The sequence below is a fragment of the Panthera pardus genome, unplaced genomic scaffold (genome assembly GCF_024362965.1).
Source record: "Panthera pardus isolate Hobbes unplaced genomic scaffold, ASM2436296v1 HiC_scaffold_2, whole genome shotgun sequence".
Lineage (NCBI taxonomy): Eukaryota > Metazoa > Chordata > Mammalia > Carnivora > Felidae > Panthera > Panthera pardus.
The window spans coordinates 96718270-96740680 of record NW_026526765.1 but is presented as its reverse complement, the minus strand read 5'-3'; the positions used below and the strand labels follow the sequence as shown (position 1 = coordinate 96740680).

At 34.8% G+C, this 22411-nt stretch overlaps 1 protein-coding gene and 1 pseudogene across 3 annotated transcripts in view; both read right to left on the bottom strand.

Annotated features, from left to right (window-relative positions):
- The window catches only part of AP3B1 (adaptor related protein complex 3 subunit beta 1), a 262084-nt gene that overhangs the window by 179375 nt on the left and 60298 nt on the right, over positions 1–22411 (bottom strand). For all 3 annotated transcript variants that reach the window (XM_053907254.1, XM_019462933.2, XM_053907253.1), the window contains 3 exons: positions 12592–12687; positions 11448–11608; positions 8649–8715 (listed from right to left, as the gene is read on the bottom strand). In XM_053907254.1, coding sequence (XP_053763229.1) covers positions 8649–8715; positions 11448–11608; positions 12592–12687 — 324 coding nt within the window. The remainder of the gene's footprint in view (positions 1–8648; positions 8716–11447; positions 11609–12591; positions 12688–22411) is intronic.
- LOC109274953 (high mobility group protein B1-like) lies at positions 13025–22096 on the bottom strand (annotated as a pseudogene).

Sequence of the window (22411 nt, the reverse complement as noted above, 5' to 3'; positions counted from 1 at the left end):
TTATATAACCTATATAGCAATGTGTATAAATTGAAATAATATATTACCAACAAAAGACAGCTCCCTCAAAGACCAATTAATGAACCATAAATGCTGTTTTGTAATTGTCATACAAAGTGGTAAAATTAAGATATCTTTGGTATAAAGATACAAGCTAAGCAGAATACGTAATATACAAATACTTCTATATATGTACCATTGATATATGTGCAGTTAGCCAAAATGTAATACTGTTGAAAAAATAAATTAATATCATATTCTTTCTAAACACTAGGGATCTTCATTTTAGTGTCTAAAATTTCCCCAATGACTTAAAATAAGCAATTAAATAGAAATGTAACTTACTGAAATGGTACTTTTTGAAAAATATTAGATACAATGATATTCGTATTTTTAGTGTTTGTCCCTCTACTTGGCTGACATTTAGTTTATTAATATGCAACCAACAATACAATTGAAAGAAAACAGCTCAGAATATAGACTTGCTATTATGCTAAACAAGTTTCCAGTCCTGTGGGGATTTTATGAATTACCAATCAGTATAAACGTGAAGCCGCATTTATTGACTCCAGCCCTGCCCATGTACTGGTGCCTGCTGGTCCCAGCATGAATGCACTTCAATCGAAAAAGCAAAGAATTGATTATTTGTGTGAACTAAATAAAAAATGTATTATATATATAATTTCCCATTTGCTGTTGATATGGAAAGGATGTTAAGTTCATGTTTTCATCTCCACATTTTGATATCTTCTGCATAAATCACTCTTCAAAAATTATATTCTGTGATAATCATATTTCTAAATGGTTAGAATTAGTATTATTTAAAAATCCCTTAAAAACAACTAAGTTTATGACCTCAAACTATAGAATAACTTAGTATTTGTGAAATAGATCTATCCATCTATATGTTTTATATTTAGGCCAATCTTACATTAAGACACACATATGAATTGGTAAAGGATATTAAAGTAAAAAAATAAATAATACCACTTAGAATACAATAGTCAGTGAAATTAAAGCAGCAATCCAACAAAGTTTCAATTAAAGAAATACTATGTAAAATCAAGTTATTTTGCCTAACACTACCAGATTTTTTTCAAAATGGTTAGTACACACCAAACAATTAAAAGAAAAATCAGCTACCAAAAGGTATTAAATTTATTACACCAAGAGCTATAGGTACAACATAATTCTGAAGTATTAACAGAAAACATGAAAAAAGAAACTAATTACTTATGTCCAAATAAAGTTTAAGAAAACACAAAATAATTAGGAAGAATGTAAAGAAAAGTACCTTCACAAAATAAAACTGACCATTTTAGATATTTTATCGTATGGATTTAACAAACTGACCCTAGGCTAACCAATGCCAGAATCGATAATTTTGGTCTATTAAATGTTCAATATTGTATAAAACTTCCAGAATTAAAATAAAATGATCTACTCAGATTTTAAAACCAAAAATATTGGTTTCCCAAAAACACACAGTTAATTTCCATCTCACTGTGTCAATAGTAGCTTTTTATATAAGGTGAAAAATAAATCACTCCAACAAAACTAGCAATGAGCTCATCAAATTCAAATGCAGTTTTCCATTTATGTATTTTTTATATTAAAGCTATAAACATGGTTCATTTATCTTCCCTTGGTTGCCACGTTTTTCTGTGCTGTTGCTATGAACTTCAGCCATTAGCTGTGCTCCAAGGTAAACTACATGAACCATCAACAAAAGTGACACCCCATCTATGGAGTTCATATTTTCTCCAGATTATCTATGCTAGTTGACAAGCTGGTAATGAAAAAAATCACACTAAGCAAATGGTTCCTCTAATAACAATAAATTTTCTATAAAATTATGAAGGGTACAAAACGTTTCCTTGCATCTATTTTGTCATGAATTCTAATTAACGTTGCAAAAACCTGAGAGTGCTGGGTCATCACAAGAAGTGCATCAAGGTTTGATTGATAATATGGTATAAGTTGGCCAATGCTGCCAAGATTTTCTTCTCTTAAATTAATGGCCATCCAACCTGCCCTAATCATACAGCCCAAATGATATTCCCCTTCTTATTTCAATTTTCTTGAGGCATGGAAAATGGGAAAGATCAGTCATTTATCTTCTAATAGCTGGATAATAGATCTATCACAATAAAACATCTGCACAAAATCAGAGGTGTGGGGTTTTTTTTTTGCCCACTACAGTGAAGCTTTTACCAACATTAAATCAATAACCTATAAAATGGTGTCTTACCCCTATAATTTAGTTACGAACTACCAATATATTCATTAAACATCATTTTGTAAATTAAGGAGAAACTCTGTCATAAAAAATATATATAAACAACTAAGTTTTCCAGTAAGCATTGACCTAATCTGTGTTCTTAAGAAACTGTTTTCTATTAGAAAGTTAAATGCTATCAAAAGGATTTCTTTACAATTAACCTGAAAGGAAAAGGAAATAATACCACCCTGCTTTTGAGGTATTCTAAATAAAAGATGTCCACTGCTATGTTTAAATTGTTCAACAAATATGGATTTCTACCTTAAAGAAAAACCAGAGAAAGTATTAAAATTTAAAAATGAATTTACAATAGAACATCAGAAAAGGTATACAGGAAAGAAGAAAAGTGTTTAAGATATGTTAAATAGAGAATATAGGATGAAAATAGTAAATCTAGGAATATACAATAAAGAAATTATGTAAAAAACATCTTGTAACTGCTGACTGAGGATAATGGAACACAAACAACATATTCTCTTTTAATTTCACTGACTATAGCTGTGAGGTGTCTTTCAAAACTTAAAGATAATCTTCAGACAACAGTTACCTAAGTAACCCTAAAATGTTCTAGTTATTTTACCATAAGCCTTATATTCCTTAACCATAACTATATTCCTTAACCCAAAGTTATGTATTTTTAGGAGAGGACTATTCATATGATAAATTTTGGTCTTACTCTATTAAAATGGAAAGAGCATTCTATTTTAGTATGTTTAGATTTCTATCTTTCCTTAAAATGAGAATTATAGAACTGTCTTTGAGAACTTAATTATTAGAAAGTCTTCATTTAGGCTAAAAGAAGCAACAGAAGGTATATCTCATAGCCAATATGTTAAGTAAATAAAAGTTTTTAAACAGATTAACACCTTTCAAATTGATATTTGTCAGCAGCAATAGCAATGCCAACATGACAATAATAATCCCAAAAAGCTCCTGATGATAACAAATAAATTCCTTTTCAAAATGTGGAAATAAATCAGACCTAGTTCCCTTAATTGGGAAATTTTTAAACAAAAATTATTTGGAATTCTTACTGTTTTAAATGTCAATACCAATACTAACTTGGGAGAGAAAGGAAATATAGCTGTCTTCCTTCAACAAAGAATTACAAGAGACAAGACTAAGTAATAATAAAGCTAAAATCCCTATATATATATGCATAAATACCAGAGTATTTTAAACCTTTCTACCACAGAATGTAATCATACAAAGGAAAAAATTATCACAAAATATTCCCAAAACATAATTAATTTAAATAATGGGTAAACAAGTTAATGGTACCTAGGAAAACATGAATCTCCCATCCCAAAGCCAGAAAAATCAAAGATGAAAAACTGTCCTAAGCATAACTAAAAAACAAAGAATCCCCAAACTTCAAATTACATGTAAGTAGAAAAATAAGCCCTAAATGCCAGAGAGTTATCTTTCATGCTTATATCATAAAAACCCATAAAGACCTGTGGCAGTCAGGAAAAAACTGCCCTTACCAAAACAGTCAGAAGTTGGTGGTGAGCAAAAGAAAGAACTAAAATCAATAGGAGGAAGAGAAAGAGTATTCTAAGTGTAAAAATACTATCTAAGATTCCTCATGGATCACAGTGGATTACAAAGTAGAAATTTCAAGGGGGTAGGAGATGGAGGGTGGATTCAATGAGATTGTCTTGGAAAAGAAAAATTTCAAGAAGAAAACAGTTAAAAAAGAGGTAGAGGAAGAGGAATTCCTTAGAAAATGTAAGGTGACAGAAAAAAAGAAATAAGAGGAGGAAATTCAGAAGAACTACAACAAAATCAAAATAACTTTAGGACATACACCCCTTCCTACATGCTTTCTCTCAAAACAGCCATCTAATAAAAAAGCATACTGTGATATTCTGGCAGAAACGGTATTCTTGTGCCAGGAATCTTGCAAACTACCTCAAACTCAAACCACCAACCCTGTCCAAAGAAAATGTAAAGATGTGAGTAATCTGCAAGTGTTGAAAACAGAAAATGAAAATCAAAACAATTCAACTGATGAAAATTGCCCACACAAAAAATTAATAACAAAACAAACTGTCTAACGCAACACTCCAAAATGATACCCTCAACGAAGCATATGAAGATCAGAAAAATGAACGTGAATCAGAAATTCATAAACAGAGAAAAGAAATAAACAAAAGACATCAGGAAGAAATGTAACAGGAGTTGACTGAAACCAGGAAAGAAACTGAGAGGGGAAGAAAATAATCAGACATGATGATTAAACTGCAAGGTGCCCCTGCAAGAAAACAGCTGAATGAAAATTTAATAAGGGGAATTAAAGAAAAGTAGAAAAACAACAACAACAACAACAACAACAACAACAACACAGTGGTTGAAATGTAAGACAGGCAAAGAAGATCCAACCTACATAAAATTTAAATCCCTGAAGAAATAAAAGTAACAACTAAGCAGAAGTAATGTTTAAAACTATAATCTTAAAAAACAACAACAACAACAAAAAACTTTGCCAGAAATAATGTAAGTTCTAAACCTACATTTTAAAAACATTCAATGAGTACCAGGAAAAAAAACTAACCCACATCAAATAACCCTGAGACACAATTTAAAACCATTATGTCTCAAAGATAAAGAGGAAATCATCAGGGTCAGCATCTTACTGAACGCAGACACATTACAGACACTTTCCTTTAGACTGAAATAAGACAAGGATGCCCACCATCTCCACTACTACTGAATATTATACTAATACTAGTAAGTACCCAAGTATATAATTACACAAGAGAAATTAATTAATCATTAGACTTGGAAAAGAAGAAGTAAAATCACTCTATTAGCAGACATTATATTTTCTAGAATAAACCATGAATAAAATAATTAAACAATAAAAGAACTTGGTAAAGGAGCAGGATATAAAATTACCATAGAGAAGATCAATAGCCCTTTTTATACACCAATATAACAAGTTCAATGATATAAGGATGAAGCAATTTCAATTTACAGTAACATCAAAGAAGACTACATATCAATACAACTCTAAACCAATATTTAACTCAATTAGCAGTCCACATCTCACCACTTCCCACAAAGGCACATGCTAGCAATTCTGAAACACTTTGTCTGCATCTTGGGACAAAACAAGTAAGTAAATATATTGTCAATAATAAAAGCCACATTTTTTAATGTTGGAGAAGGAAGCTGAAAAGGCAGGAGGCTAGAAGGAATCCTGGGCTATTGTACTGGAATTAGAGGCATCTGTGTAAACTTTGCCACTTAATACAGATAGAAAAATAGATATAGATGTCCTTTTAATTAAAAAATATATAAACATGTAAGTAACACTTTAGGAAAAAGGAGTGTCTCATATAAGAGACCATCAAAGCCCCCAAAAGATCTGCCCATGAACACTGAATATGATGTATACCATTTGGGAAGCAAAATATTAAAAATAATAGTAAACCCATAATTACCATCACCAAAAACGTACCAAATTAATTCCACAACCATTCGACAAATATTAAATACCTACTATGAACAAGTACTCAATGTTTTCTACTATATTTTAGAAATAAATGGTCAGAAATCAATAACCGACTATCTCAAATTTACAAAAAAATATATATCCTTTACATTCTTTTTGTGTCATTTATTTCTTACTTGGAATATTTATTTAACCCCCTTTTACAGCACAAGGCACTATAATGAGGGTTTTACATACAACAGCTCTTTCAACACAAATAAAACTTTATACATTAGAAATTACAAGCCACACAAATTTGGGAACTGAAATTTATGAAGGCTTAATACATAGCTACCATGAGGCAGAAGTGTAGGACAAACCCAATTCTGTCTAATTCCAAAGACTGTAATTTCTGGCTGTGGCGTATCTTGTTTGGGAAGACATGCACACATTATATACATTTCATTCATGATTTCATTCCTGGGCCATGCAACAAATTTCTTTTAGTCTATAATGCAAGAGAAATCATGGTAAATTACATTAAAATAAAAGATCTGTTTCTTACAGATCTTACTCTATTCTCCACAGTTTATACCAAATGTCTTGCATATCAAAGAAATAAATGTTTTTATATTATTAATAAAACCAAATTAACCATAATACTGATTTCTAATCTGGGTCCTAGAAGAGAGTAATAAGTATGCCACACCGAAGACAAAAAAAGAGGGGTATCTGGGTGGCACAGTCAGTTGAGTGTCCAGCTCTTGATTTTGGCTCAGGTCAGGATCTCACGGCCATGGGATTGAGCCCCACATTGGGCTCCATGGGGAGCCTGATTGGAATTCTCTCTCTCCTCTCTGCCCCTCTACACAGTCATGCTCTCTCTTCTCTCTCTCTCTCAAATTAAATAAACATTTTTAAATAGGAATCAAATTTCTTTTCTATCTTCATTTATTGGGCAAATCTATATTTGTTTACCTCCTACATTACATCAAACAGTATAGAAGAAATACAATGAAGATTTCTATTACATTATAGACACAAAAAAATTTGCTAGATGGGTTAGGATCCCACCCATAATTTCAAGTAAAATACAGTATTTTCAAAGTACATAGCGGGGAAAAAAAAAGTACATAGTGAAAAACTTATTAAAGAAATTAAAATGTTCAAAAGAATATATTTACTTATAAAAAAAAGTAGTAAAGGAGGAACAAGGAACAAAAAAGGTAGGATACAGAAAAGCAAGTAAACAGCAGCTATAAATTCAACTATGCTAATAACATTAAATGTAAATGGATGAAACCATATAATCAAAAGGCACATAGTGTCACAGTGAATTAAAAACTATATGGTGTCTATAGGAGACACATATTAGATTCAAAACTACTAACAGGTTGACAGTAAAAGCAAAGAAAAAGATATATCATGTAAACAGCAACCATAAGGAAGCTGAAATGCTATAAATAGACAAAACAGACTTTAAAACAAAAAGTGTTATTAGAAATAGAGAGACATTTATAATGACAAAAGGAAAATTAAAAACAATTATAAATACACATGCACCTAACATCAGGGCTTCTAAATACATTAAACAGTGACAGAATTGAAGGGAGAAAACAGACAGCTCTACAATAATAGGAGACTTCAATACTTCACTTTAAATAATGGATACAACCACCAGGCAAAAGATCAATAAACAGGAGACCTGAACAACACTATAAACCAATTAGACCTAACATGTATCTACAGAAGTACTCCACCCACCAACAGCAGATTATACATTCCTCCCAAGTGCACAATCAACATTTTCCCGGATAAACCATATGCTAAGCCATACAACAACAGCTATATGAGGCTAGTGGCTACTCTATTAGACAGCTGCTATGCACAGATACACATGCTACTTGATGACAGCATCCTAAGACACGCAGAAATCCTTTTCCTTGATAGTGTGAGCTGCGGGGGTGGGTACAGAAGCCTCCATCGAAGATACCAGATCCTCCAGAGGTCGGCTCACAGACCCCATGGGTCATCACTATTATGAGATCTCATTATCACTACACTCAAAGAATAGGAGTGGGGAAAGGAGGAGGAAGAGATACATACATTCACAAAAGATGACAACATTAGCCAGTAAGCTCACTCTTACCAGAAATAAAACAGTCATGCACATATGAAAATGTTTCAGAATATTTTTAAATAGACTCTATGCCCAGTACGGAGCCCATAGAGTATTTTTTTAATATTTAAAATATTTAAAAATACACGTTTATAATACTAAAACATACTCCTCTAAAAGAGGTATTTTTTAGTATTTCTTTAATACTTCTTAGTACTTCATTTTAAAACAATTATTTGTTTCCAGCTGATTCAACCTTTAAAAATCCTAATAAATCATCGTTTGAAATAAAAACTTTGGCACTAAAAGCAGTCAACAATTCAGCCACAGATTAAAGAAAGGATTTTTGTTTCCAACTTGTTCTTCTTCAGACTCTGATGATGAAACGTGTAACAAGCTAAAATTCTAAATGTAAATTCTAAATTCCTTCACGGATTTTAATAAGTCCCATTAATATTTATACCATTTTCAAATCAGTAAGAATAATTCTATCAAATATACAGTACAGTAAAATTATACTATACAAATAAAACACAGTTTTACTGAGGCGCCTGGGTGGCTCAATCAGTTAAACGTCCAACTCCTGATTTCAGATTTCAGCTCAGGTCATGACCTCACGGTTCATGAGATCCAGCCCCACAATGGGCTCTGCACTCAGAGAATGGAGACTGACTGGGATTCGCTCTCTTCCTCTCTCTCTGCCCCTTGCCCACTTGCACACGCATACACACTCTCTCTTTCAAAATAAATGAACTTAAAACACACATACACAGAAATTCTACTTTGATATAAAAAAAGAAACCACTTACTGTACTTTTATCCTTTAAAAGTTTTTCAATTACTTCAATTAACATTTCCTTCTGCTCCGGATCAAGGCTAAAACATAAAAAGAAAAGAACACACATTAAATTTTTCCCTTTAATTCTAATTTTAAATGAAGCTAATCATTTCAAAAATATTAAGAAATTTTTTTAGGGGGGAAGGAGAGCAAGAATTATGTGAAGATAGAAAACAAATCTGAAATAAAATGGGATGTTTTTCTCCCAAATGTGTCCTAATCTTTTTCTTTAAAGTTGCTCATATTGGGGCACCTGGGTGGTTCAGTCGGTTAAGCTTCCGACTCTGTCTCAGGTCCTATCTAGCAGTTTGTGAGTTCGAGCCCCAAATCAGGCTCTGTGCTGACAGCTCGGAGCCTGCTTCAGATTCTGTGTCTCCCTCTCTCTCTGCACCTTCCATGCTCACACTCCGTCTCTCTCTCTCAAACATGAATAAATGTTAAAAAAAAAAATTTATAAAGTTGCTCATATTAACTAAATCCAGATACTAATAACATTAAGACAGTATCAAGTTCAGGGGCGCCTAGGTGGCTCAGTCAGTTAAGCCTCCAACTTCAGCTCAGATCATGATCTCATGGGTTCGTGAGTTTGAGCCCCACATCAGGCTCTCTGCTGTCAGCTCAGAGCCCGCTTCAGAAACTTTGTCCCCTTCTCTATCTTCCCCTCCCCCACTCATGCTTACTTTCTCTCTCTCAAAAATAAATAAACATTAAAAATAAATAAATATCAAGTTCACTTCTAAAAAATAGTTGGAAAATCTTAAAAATGTAATTACAAGTAGATAAAGTACAAATTCTTTTTTTAACCAAGGGAAAAAAGTTAATAAGACAGTGATCATTGTTGACTATGGATATACTACGGTCAAAAACAGAGAATTCCCAAATAAGAATTTTGTTATCATTTTAGTTCAGAAATGAACTAAATGTATTACAAAACCTGACATCTAAAACCAAAAACTATAAGCAAAGGCATATATATATATATATATATACACACACATATATATATATATATATACACACACACATATAAAAAAAGCAAAGGCATATATATATATATATATATATACACATATATATATATATACACATATATATATATATACACATATATATATACACACACACACATATAAAAAATTAGGAAATGCCTCCTATTAGTAGCTCTAAGCACTGAAATATTGACAATATAATTTCTTCCTAACATGTAAGTCAAATGTTGTCCATTTACTGAGAAGCTGAAGAATGGGAATATAAAGGTAAATAAGACTGCCTAGTAAAGAAAGTCCCAAACATAAGCATACCATATAACAGAGATATGTATAAGGGATTACAGGAAAAACAAGAGCACCAATGGAGGCAGGAGAGTTTCTTATAAAAAGTGACATCTCGGATGAATCTTAACAATTTGACTTTAGAATTAAAGAAAGGAGAAAATTTTCCAGGTAAAGACTAAACAGATGGTAATAAGATAAAAATATTTTATGTAGAGGACAAATAGCCAGGACCAAGCTACTCAATTCCAGGCAAGGAGAATAAGGGCTGAGGCTGGAGAGGTAAAACAGGGTCCAGTGATGGACTTTTAATCCATCATAGTAAGCTTGGATCTTATTCTGTAAGCATGTAAAAAGAAAAGATGAGTGATAAGTATGATATAACTTTGACAGTTAACCTGAGTTAATGAGTTTTTACTTTTTATACACTTATATAAGTTTATTGCTAACCATTATAATTATCTGAACAAACCTTTTAATTCTTTCAAATTCTAGCTCCGGTCTCCCTTCTCCAAGCAGTCTTTCCTAACCCCACTTCATTACATCTTTACATTATGAAGCCCTGATCACGACTCTGAGCCATATCCTATCAAAATCCTAGTTCGTGTAGGGCACCTGAGTGGCTCAGTCAGTTAAGCGTCCAACTTTGGCTCAGGTCATGATCTCATGGTCTGTGAGTTCAAGCCCAGTGGCAGGCTCTGTGCTGACAGCTCAGAGCCTGGAGTGGAGCTTGCTTCGGGTTCTGTGTCTCCCTCTCTCTGCCGCTCCCCCACTCGTGCTCTCTCTCTCAAATATAAATAAACATTAAAAAAATCATGGCCTTTGTGTGTGTGTGTGTGACACCAAAACCACAAAATGATCTTGCTAAAAGCTTGTAGAATCAATGGTAACAGAAATTAATACCAAATTATTAAAGATAATAACTCTTTTACTTAAGCAATTTGTTTTCCACAAACATCGAGGCATCATATGATATTTTAATAAATATCATACAAATATGGTATGGTGCTGTATTTCAAAATGAGCGTTTTAAAATTCAATAAAATACCTCTAGACAAGAATCAGGCAAGGAAGGGAACATCAGAAAGGAATGGAAAGAAGGATGGAAAAGGTAGAAGAAAGGAGAACAAAGTAAGCTGAAAAGATAATACACATAAGATTCTACCCTATAATGAACAGAAAAAAATCTTAAGTTTCTCATAATTTATGTGTATGTGTACATGACAGACACACTACATAAATGACAATTAAAATTCCATTCAGTTTTAAGTTATAAAATCTATACATTATCACAGGTCCTAACAGGCTCACAAGTAAAAACCAGGATAGGGTCTCTATAACCCAAATAAAATTAAAGATGTCTAAAGAATGTGAGGAGAAAAACAGTCACTGGGTTTTGCTTAGTATAAGGACAGACTAATTATAAGGCTAATAAAATAAGCCTCCATGGGCTATAATATTCCATATAACATTTTTGGTATTATTAACAAAGTACCTACCTGTACAATTTCTGTATTGCATGGGCTGCATTCTTCCTAACATATGGTGATAAATCAGCAGAAGCCTCCTTAATAGCAAGCATCATAATAGGTACAATAATTGGTACTCTAATACTTGACAGAACTCTCAAAGCACTTGCACGGATTAGTTGATTTGGGTCCTAGAAAGAGTGCAAAAATATGCATCAAAATCTCAAGTTTAATATTTCAAAGATATCTCTATGACACAGCTAACAGGTGCTCACAGGATTCAATGTAACAACACACATACACACACACACACACACACACACAAACTATTTAAAGAACCAGTATATGAACACTGGATAAGGAAAAAGAGTTAACTAAATGTTTATTTCTTTGAACAAGAAAAGTAATGGTTATAATTCTAGTTGATCATTCATTACTAAACATGTTGGGTTTTTAGAGTTTCACAATGACACAACGCTGCAGGCTATAAATTTTCTCTTTAAAAAGTCACATCCCAACTGAGGGTTGATGGGGGGTGGGAGGGAGGGGAGGGTGGGTGATGGGTATTGAGGAGGGCACCTTTTGGGATGACCACTGGGTGTTGTATGGAAACCAATTTGACAATAAATTTCATATACTGAAAAAAAAAAAAAAGTCACATCCCGGGGCGCCTGGGTGGCTCAGTCGGTTAAGTATCCAACTTCAGCTCAGGTCACGATCTCACGGTCCGTGAGTTCGAGCCCCGCGTCGGGCTCTGGGATGATGGCTCAGAGCCTGGAGCCTGCTTCAGATTCTGTGTCTCCCTCTCTCGCTGACCCTCCCCCATTCATGCTCTGTCTCTCTCTGTCTCAAAAATAAATAAACTTAAAAAAAAGTCACATCCCCTCATTGCACACTTTCAACAATTAGGTATAGTGATGAAGAGTTCTTGGGTGCATGATAAGGATTACGAAGAACATAAAGGAACATGTAGAAAATGAAACAGAGAGAAAGATCTAGTTGGTTATATACATATTATTTTCTGAGGACACTGAATAGGCAATGTGAGAGGCCTTTCAAGTCTTTCAAAGCAATACTGCGCCATTTAGTAGATTACTGGTCCACTTCTTTAAATAACACACCTTCAGCTTTGCACAAATCTTGTAGCTATTTGCTGGCTCACTCTACTATTTACCTTCAGAGCTCGCTGAAAAGTACTTATGGACAAGAGTGCCAGATCCTGCTGTTCTTCAGCATACCGGACCAGGTAAACATACACTAACTTCTTGATCTGTTAAAAAAAAAAAGAAAAGAAAAAAATCACGTAATCCTAGCCAGACTGAAAATTAAAAATTCATTATTTTGTATACCAAATCCATTCTCAATTTTTGTGAAATAAAATAACTGAACCTGGTCATAGCTTATATTGTGATATAAAGATAATATACTGTAGCATGAGGAATGGCAACAGAAAAAACTTGTGAAATAAGCATTTTGATAATCCAATCTATAACAGCAACACGTTGTTCTGTAACAACATTCCAAAAAGTCTTGAGGGTTAACTTACTTCAAGCTTATATACTCCTTGCTTGCTGACCTAAGTCCCTTTGGTCCTGAGATGAACTAACCTACTCTTCTCGAGATCTGCAGACCACCAGCCTTAAGGAGAGAAGGACCAGGCTTTCCCAAAAGAGAAGTCCTGACCATATTTGATGCCAGCAGGTCTGTTCGGGGTCCTGTCGACATACGCCATTCCCCCAGGCACCGCCTCCTCCTGCAGACAGCCTACCCCCAACCCCCAAAGCCCCACTTAAAACCTTCCCCTTTGAAAACTTCTGGCTTTGCCTGGACAGGAAAGATGGTCTCTGGGGCATGAGTCCACCATCTTCCCAGGCTGCTGGCTTCCTGAATAAAGTGACATTTCCTTTCCCACCATCACTTGTCCTTCTACTGATTTTCAAGCAGTGAGCAGCTGAACCTGAGTTCAGAACCAGTTCTCTGTCGGGTAACACTTTCTCTCAAAAGGAATAAAAAAAATCCCTGAGCAAAACTCAGACAAGAATATTAAGGGGCGCCTGGGTGGCTCAGTTGGTTGAGTGTCTGACTCTTGATTTTGGCTCAGGTCATGATCTCAGAGTTCATGGAATCGAGCCCCGTGTTGGGTTCTGCGCTGACCTCACAAAGCCTGCTTGAGATTCTGTCTCCTCTGTCTGTCCCTCACTGGCTCTCTCTCTCTCTCTCTCAAAATAAAGAAAAATAAACTTAAAAAAGAAAAAGAACATTCTTTAAATGTTATATTAAAATATAACTGAATTATAAAAGTATTTTCAAAATGAAGGATAAAAATACTAGAAAGAACTTGGATTCTATCCTCCAGCTACATGGTATATATATGAACTTATGTCTCCTCATCAAAAGGTGTTGGAGCCGCAACTCTGATTGTATGGTAATATTCACATTCACATTCCAATATATACTACATGATATTTTCAGCTCAGTAAGAATAAGGTATGACAATACTAATTTAATGTGATAAAAACTTCATAAGACTGGGAGTATCTGACAACTGTTCTAAATGGCAATTTAATCAGTTAAGTCTAAAACAGCATTATGATGAACAGAAAAATTAAATAAAAATTAAAATGTGAGTCGAAATTCATCAACTGCTTCCTTCTGACATAGCTCATACACTATAATCTTCCTTCTGAAATATCTTCAGATACCACTGCCTGAGTAGTTTTTTTATGCATCAGCAGAGTACAGACCTAAAACTTTATGGAATGTTCAAAGAGCACAGGAAATGAGGGGAAGTAACTGGAAATTGCTGGAATTGATGCTAGAAAGGAAAAAGAGTGCTACACCAGGCCATATTTTACGTCATACTAACCAATATGAACTTCTTTAAAGACAACTACTTCCTTCATACTCCACTTTCCTTTGACACAACATAGTTTTGTTTTAAGTAAGCGCTAGGCCCATCGTGGGGCTTGCACTTACAACCCCAAGATCAAGAGTCGTGTGCTCTACCAACTAAGCCAGCCAGGCACCCCAACACAGTGTAGTTTTGAGTTCCTTCACTATCCTGTTTGCTTTCTTCTGAACTCACTCCAATTTGTCTATATTTCTTTCAGTGTAGAACCCCAAACTACAAATGAAGTTTAAGTAGAACAAACAAGTTAAGGCTACGTTCCATGTAAGGTGCTTCCACTGACACAACTAAATCTTAAAAATAAAAATATACATTTTCTAAAGGTACACTGACTACATTAAGCCATATCTGAGTAAATATCCTGGTGGGGTTTTTCTCTTTTAAAAAGAAATGGTGCTAAACACACCATTTTAAGTTTATACCAATCCATTTTTCTATACTATATAGACAGGGTTATAGATGAAAGTAACAAAAAAATTATCTCCTAATACTCTTCAGTGGTGAATGGATTGACAAAGTCCTAAAAACAAAATTAAAACCCTTAAAAAATTAAAACTCAGTGCCCAATGCAGTCCATAATCTGCCCCAAAATTCCTTTCTTCGCAACCAGGTATTTATTAAGTTCCTAAGATTACAACAATGCCAAAAAGCAATAAACACTTCCTAGTTGACTGATTTGTAGCATTTTCAATATACCAAATCAACACACAGACACATGTAAGATACTTCCCAAATCCATTTTAGGATGAACATGGGGTTACTTAATGCAGGAACCATTCCTATTCACCTGTATATTCGCAGAACCTATCATAATGTCTGGCATGTAGTAAGAGCTCAATAATTAGCTGAATGAAACATCACAGCCCAGTGGTATACTGAAAAAATTTAAGGCTGTTCTCATTAGATTGCTATATCAGGAATCTAACTTCCACCAATGGTTATAATTCACCAAATAGATTCCTAGATAAAACACCAACATACTGAGGAAATGATGCATATTAAGAAGATTGTCTCCAAAAGTCTTTAACTTGTAAATTATTGTTTTGCTTTGATAGAGAGCACAAGAGCATAAGCGGGAGAGAGGGGCAGACAGGAAGGGGAGAAAAGGTGAGAGAGAGAGAAAGAGAAGGAGAGAGAAACAGAGAGAAAGAGAGAGAGAGAAAGAGATAGAATCTCAAGCAGGTTCCACGCCCAGCAGAGAGCCCGACACGGGACTCAATCCCATGACCCTGGGACCATGACCTGAGCCAAAATCAAGAGTCAGACGTTCAACCGACTAAGCCACCCAGGCACCCCTAACTTGTGGGATTTTTAAAAATTAATCATTTAAAATGTTCTTTCTTCATATTAATTATATTCAGACCCAGTCTACAGTTCTCTGGAAAGTTTTGGAAGAAATAGGTTAGAGTCCACCCATCCCCTCATCTTCCTGTGATTTATTTCTCAGCAACACCTTTATTTACGAAGTAACTGCACAGCCAACTTTTAAGGCTGAATTATGAACTCCAGAATATATCCAGGGGTTTATATTGGCAACACTGAAACATTCAGAACCACAGCTGAGCTAGCAGGCATTGCTGTAATTACTGACTATTGGAGAAGGACTTTTGTGCCTGTTATAGCAAAAAGCATAACAATATTAAATCACAGAAGGTTGCAAAACACCAAATTTGTTCTAGTTCTGTTATAAGAATCAATCAATATTGACCACAAGAGGCCTGTGCACTGACTGGCTGCAGGTGTGCAGAGAAAGCCTAGCTTCCCTGAAACCATTCTGTGACCAGAAATGGGAGTACTTAAAGCTCCGTGACTACACCATTCTCTGATCAGTTACCTCCATTCAATGTTACAACACTCCTTGCTGTAAAGCTAATCATAGCAGAGCCCCAGTAGGCTGGCAGAACACAGGCAGATCTGTTTAATTAGTTTATCAATACTAGTACATCAAACTTCATGAGTTATTGACTAAACCTTTGATTTATTTTTGTACTATAACCACTGATTGCTTACTAGGTAACTTTTGGTATCATTTGACATCAAATGGAAGATGACGTACAGCTTAACTGTGTGTCTAAGGCAGCATGTACTTATAAAATGAAATTTTGCACTTGATAGCAATGAAACATCAGTCAATTCTCTAAACATAAATTTTAAGAAGCTTATGTCAGTTTTCTCATATTAGAGGATTAAGCATGTTTCAAAAAACAACATAATTCAAGAACAAAAGAAACCCAAACAAATACATCAATAATTACGTTTACAGGGACATTTTTGTTGCAGAACATTACGCAGTATATGAGAATCTGAGTGTAAAGGGAAGAGATGAACAAATAGGAAAGTTCTACTATTATAACTACCTGAACAGTACAAACAGTTTTGGATAAACAATAAATAACATAGAATTTTCTGTTTACAAGAAGACTAGAAGTCCAGGGGGAACTAGTTAATTTACTACCAATTTCTAAGGACTTCCTCATTTCTACCCATCTCTAAGTCATAAGAATAGTTATATCGATGCCAGATACCTCCCAAAGGATAGCTAATACCAGATGTTGATAAGGGGCCAAAGTCACTAAGAGAGAGGAGGAGGAAGAAAGCATCAATCAGGAAGGATGGCTCTAAAAAGGGGAATGGTCTAAGATGGGTTCTGAAGCCAAGCCACCTGGCTTTGGATTCTGACTGTGAAATATGACCTTGATCTGATAATTTAACCTCTCTGTTACCTTGTCCTCATATATAAAATATGGGAAATGACAGAATCAACCTCACAGAGTTATTTGTGACGATAAAATGAGTTGATATATGTAAGGTACTAACAACCTCACACAGAAAGCATCTTTTAATGCTTTCTCTAGCATTTCTCTAGAGACTCTAGTCCTAAAACACTAAGATAACAGCTCTACCTATATCTCACAATTTTTCTAAGTCAAATCTCAATTTTTTTCAGATACCTGCACTTACATCAGAAGCCATAAAACTGCATCAAATTAGAAGCTCAGATAGCATGACCATAATATATCAAAGAGAGTTTAACTCTTGATATTATCAATTCAGAATTATATAGTAACAAGCATACAAATATTGTTTAATAAATATCTATTAAATTAATGACAAGTCAAATTTGCAAATACTAGATTACATACATATAGCCTCCATTTCTCCTATTAATTGGACTCTTAGAAAGAATGGTTTATCAAGTTAATTTAAGTCCAATATTAAATTAAGTGTTTTGATTTTAATTTACCCGAGTCAGTCAAATTGATTTTATGATGGCTAATCATTTTGGTAGCAAAATTCACCTATTCCAAATATACAATGTATTTATTATCTAATAAAAATTTATGTATTCTTGAATAAGTTTCTAAAAATGGGTTTGAAGTATATATGTTTAAAACCCTATAATATTTTCTAATAATGTTAAAATGGTGAAGGAAAAATAATTATTTTTATATATGTAAATGTGTACTCTAGAAATGTATAAAATATACTTCGCTTTATTTTTCCAGATCTTGAATATGTAAATGCAAGATTATTTAAACTAACTTACCTTATACGAGAAAAAACTATTTAAACTACTAGTATACTTTATATTAGAGACATAGTAACACCAATTCATTGTCATAGTGTTAAAATAGTATCTAAGAGTCCACTTCACATCAATCTTGTATTTGTATTATATACAAATGAAGTGTGACCTAGCTACTCCTATTGCTCTACTTAAAAAATTCATCATTCTCATCATGATTATTTTATTCACTCTTATTCTTTCCTGTACCTAAGCAATTGTTTCCTTTAAAAAAAAAAAAGCCTCATTTTTACAACTAAAAATACTTAAGCATTGACTATAAAGTTGCTAATGGTACACACCTCACTCAGTATATTCTGGCCGTAAAGCACTAGAAGATACTGCTATAGGAAGTCTGATACAGAGACTGGAAAAGATGATGAAAATTTTCAAGTACGTCACCACTTATAAATTGAAAATTCCACACAGAAAGTAGGGAAAGCTGAGCCTAATGTTTCATTGATCAATAACATTCCATGTATTTTTAAGGCTTTAGAAACAGTTACAGATTTTGATGAAGCTATAATTTAATAATAACTGAGAGACCTGATTTACCCTCCTGCCTTAACCAAATAGAGTATCAGGGGCAGGAAATGTAACAATAGTTTCCTATGTTGGACAACAAGCAGTACAGAACTGTGAACCCAGAGAGAGAGAAAAGTCAAGCTGAGTACTATCACTAAGCATAAGTCTACCAGCACAGGGGGGCAACTCAAACAGAATTCAGAAGATTCACTGTGCTGAGGAGACAAGAGACGAAAGTTCAGAGGCCAAGGTTGCTCAAATTTGCAGAGCAAAAAAACAAACAGGAGGAAACTTCACAGAGACAGTGAGAGGGAGAGAGCACACACACACTACAGAGGACCACCATCAAGCCTTAAACGAAGCCCTGACATGCACAAGAAAGAGTGACATAAAACTACCTGAGGCCAGACCAATCAATCAATCAATCAATCAACACCAAAAACAAACACAAGAAAAAAGTACGCATAAGATATCTTAAAGATCACAAAGAACTAGGAATAGTTCATGCTCCTACCAGCCAGAGAAAATGTCTCGTAAATACACGGACTGCTGAGTAGAATCCCAAGAAGGCATCACTTTAGGAGTGGGATTAAATTAATCTAAACTAAAAATATTTCTGAGCTCCCTAATAAAGCTTAAATGTATGCTTTGAAAGAATCAAATAATTCCACATAACTGTGTGCCACAAACAAAAAAAAGCCAACACAATTTAAAGGAATACAACAAAATCCACCAACCAGCCACATAAATTTCACAATGTTTAGCATCCAATTAATTAAAAAATTAGGAAAACATGAATCATAACCATGAGAAAAATCAATCTATAGAAAAAGACTCAAGGGGCGCCTGGGTGGCTCAGTCGGTTAAGCGTCCGACTTCGGCTCAGGTCATGATCTCGCGGTCCGTGAGTTCGAGCCCCGCGTCAGGCTCTGTGCTGACGGCTCAGAGCCTGGAGACTGTTTCAGATTCTGTGTCTCCCTCTCTCGCTGACCCTCCCCCGTTCATGCTCTGTCTCTCTCTGTCTCAAAAATAAATAAACGTTAAAAAAAAAAAAAAAGAAAGAAAAGAAAAAGACTCAAGTGATAGAAAGGATAGAAGTAGCAGAGAGGCACCTGGCTGGCTCAGTCAGTAGAGCATGTGACTCTTGATCTTGGGATCATAACCTTGAGCCCCATATTGGGTGGAGAGTTTACTTAAAAGTAAAATCTTAAAAAAAAAAAAAAAAAAAAAAGAAGGGCTTTACAGTAACTATTATAAATATGCTCCATATGCCCAAGAAGACAGACAAAAATATGACTATGTTGAGGAGAGAATCACAAGATATAAAAGTGATCCAATGAAACATCTAGAGATGAAAAATGTAACAGCTGATTTGATAAATACACTGGAAGAGATGAACAAGTTAGACACAACAAAAGGTAAGGTCAGTTAAGTATACAGCAATAAAAACTATCAAAATGAAGCACAGAGAGAAAAGACTGGGAAAAAACTGACGATATTATCAGTGACCAGTAGGACAACATCAATTAGTCTGTATGTGTACCAGAGATGCCAAAAGGAGAGAGAAGAGAGAAAATATATTTGTGATAAACTAATGGCTGAAATTTTAAGAAAACTATAAGCCCACAAATATAAGATGCTCAACAAACCTGAAGCAGAATAAACATGAAAAAAAAATATGTCAAGGCATATCACAATAAAATTGAAAACCAGTGCTAGAGAGAAAATCTCAAAACCAAGAAGAGATAAGAAAGACACATTGTACACAATGAAATAGAGATTAACAATGACAGTAAACTTGCAGGACAGAAAACAATGAAATATTTTTTTAATGTTTATTTTTGAGAGAGACAGAGAGCAAACAGGGGAGGAACATAGAGAGAAACAGAGAGAGAGAGAGAGAGAGAGAGAGAGAGAGAGACAGAGAATCCAAAGCAGGCTCCAGGCTCCGAGCTGTCAGCACAGAGCCTGACGCAGGGCTCGAACCACAAACCGTGAGATCATGAACTGAGCTAAAGTCGGACACCATAACTGACTGAGCCACCCAAGCACCCTGAAATACTTTTTAAATACTGAACAAAAAAGACTGTAAACCTAGAACTGTAAATTTTGCTAGGCAAAAATATTTTCAAATTGTAAGCAAAATAAAGACTTTTTAAAACAAAAGCGGAAAGAATTCATTACCAGCAAAACAAAAGAGATGTTAAAGAAAGTCCTCTAGTCATAAGGAAAACAATACCAAATAGGATATTTGGACCTATACAAAGGAATGAAGAGGGCCATAAATGGTAAATATGAGAGAACACATGAAAGACTTTAGGGGAGGAGAGGCAGCTCATTTTTATTTTTTATTTTTAATTAAAAAAATTTGTATTTACTTAGGAGCATTCAGAATGTCAACAAAATAGCTGCAACTTTTTTTTTTTTTTTTGCAATTACAGGGTGGTATTCAGTTAACAAAACAATTATTTCGTATAAGCTGCATCAGACACAAATGAAGATGAAAAACAACTATCCCCGTATAAAATTAATTTATGCTGTGCACTAACAAGGGCCTGCTTTAAATGTCCACACCAATTTACAACCCCTATACTGTACCATATAAGGCTGGTGGCTACTGAAAACACCACCAGGACAGGACTATCTAAAGACACATTCGGTAGTGTGTTCACTATACAAAAAACAACACTGTACAGTTTTTTTTTTTTTTTTAATTTTTTTTTTTTAACGTTTATTTATTTTTGAGACAGAGAGAGACACAGCATGAACGGGGGAGGGGCAGAGAGAGAGGGAGACACAGAATCGGAAGCAGGCTCCAGGCTCTGAGCCATCAGCCCAGAGCCCGACGCGGGGCTGGAACTCGCGGACCGCGAGATCGTGACCTGAGCTGAAGTCGGACGCTTAACCGACTGAGCCACCCAGGCGCCCCGACACTGTACAGTTTAAAAGCAAATTTTACACAACCTTACATTTCAGTTTTTTTCTTTAAAAGGAGTGAGTTGTATAAAGGGGTTTAAATGCTTTACAGACCAAAAAAAAAAAAAAAAAAAAAAACTGCGCTAGAACCAACATATTCATCTTCACCATCTTCTTCATCTCCCTCCTCTTCCTCATCCTCTTCATCTTCCTCATCTTCCTTCTCTTCCTTGTTTTTCTTAGCCTTGACGACTCTTGTTTTTGCTTTCTCAGGCTTTCCTTTAACTCAGTATGCAGCAATATCCTTTTCATATTTTTTCATCAGCTTATTAGCAGCCTTCTTGTCATCTGCAGCAGCATTAGTCCACATCTCTCCCAGTTTCCCTGCAACATCACCAATGGATAGGCTGGGATGTTTGGAATGTTCTCCTTTGATTTCTGGGCGATTATCAGCACAAAACAAGAAAAAGGCCGAAGGAGGCCTCTTGGGTGCACCGGCTTCTTCGAACTTCTTTTAGGAGGGATATCAGTTTTCATTTCTCTTCCATAACGGGACGTTTCTGCCTTTGCCATGTCTTCAAACTTTCCTTTCTCTTTAGCAGACGTGGCCTACCATCTCTCTGAGCACTTCTTGGAAAACTCTGAGAAGCTGCCTGCAGCAACTGGGTGCTGCTTCTTGCACTCCTCTCGGTAACTTTGCACAAAGAATACATAGGATGACATTTTGCCTCTTGGCTTCATAGGATCTCCTTTGAGACAGCTCATTTTTAAAACTCTTTAATAGATAAGTAAACTGGTAATTTTGGAATAAAATTGTACCAGAATAATCTCCCACAGAAAACTTAAAAAAAAAAAAAAAAAAAAAAGGACCTATTACAAAAGCACTGTGGCCCCTGGTGGTGAAACAGCAGCAGAGTGTGGTTAGGAGTATATACTCAAAGGTGACGAGAGACAGTAAATTCCCCATTCCCTTGGCTTTCTGATGAGGCCAAGCGAATACTGGATGAAGTGTAAGTGGAGGCACTGATGGACAAACCACTGTCTCTGGCCAAAGGTGCCAAAATATTGAACCTACAAAAA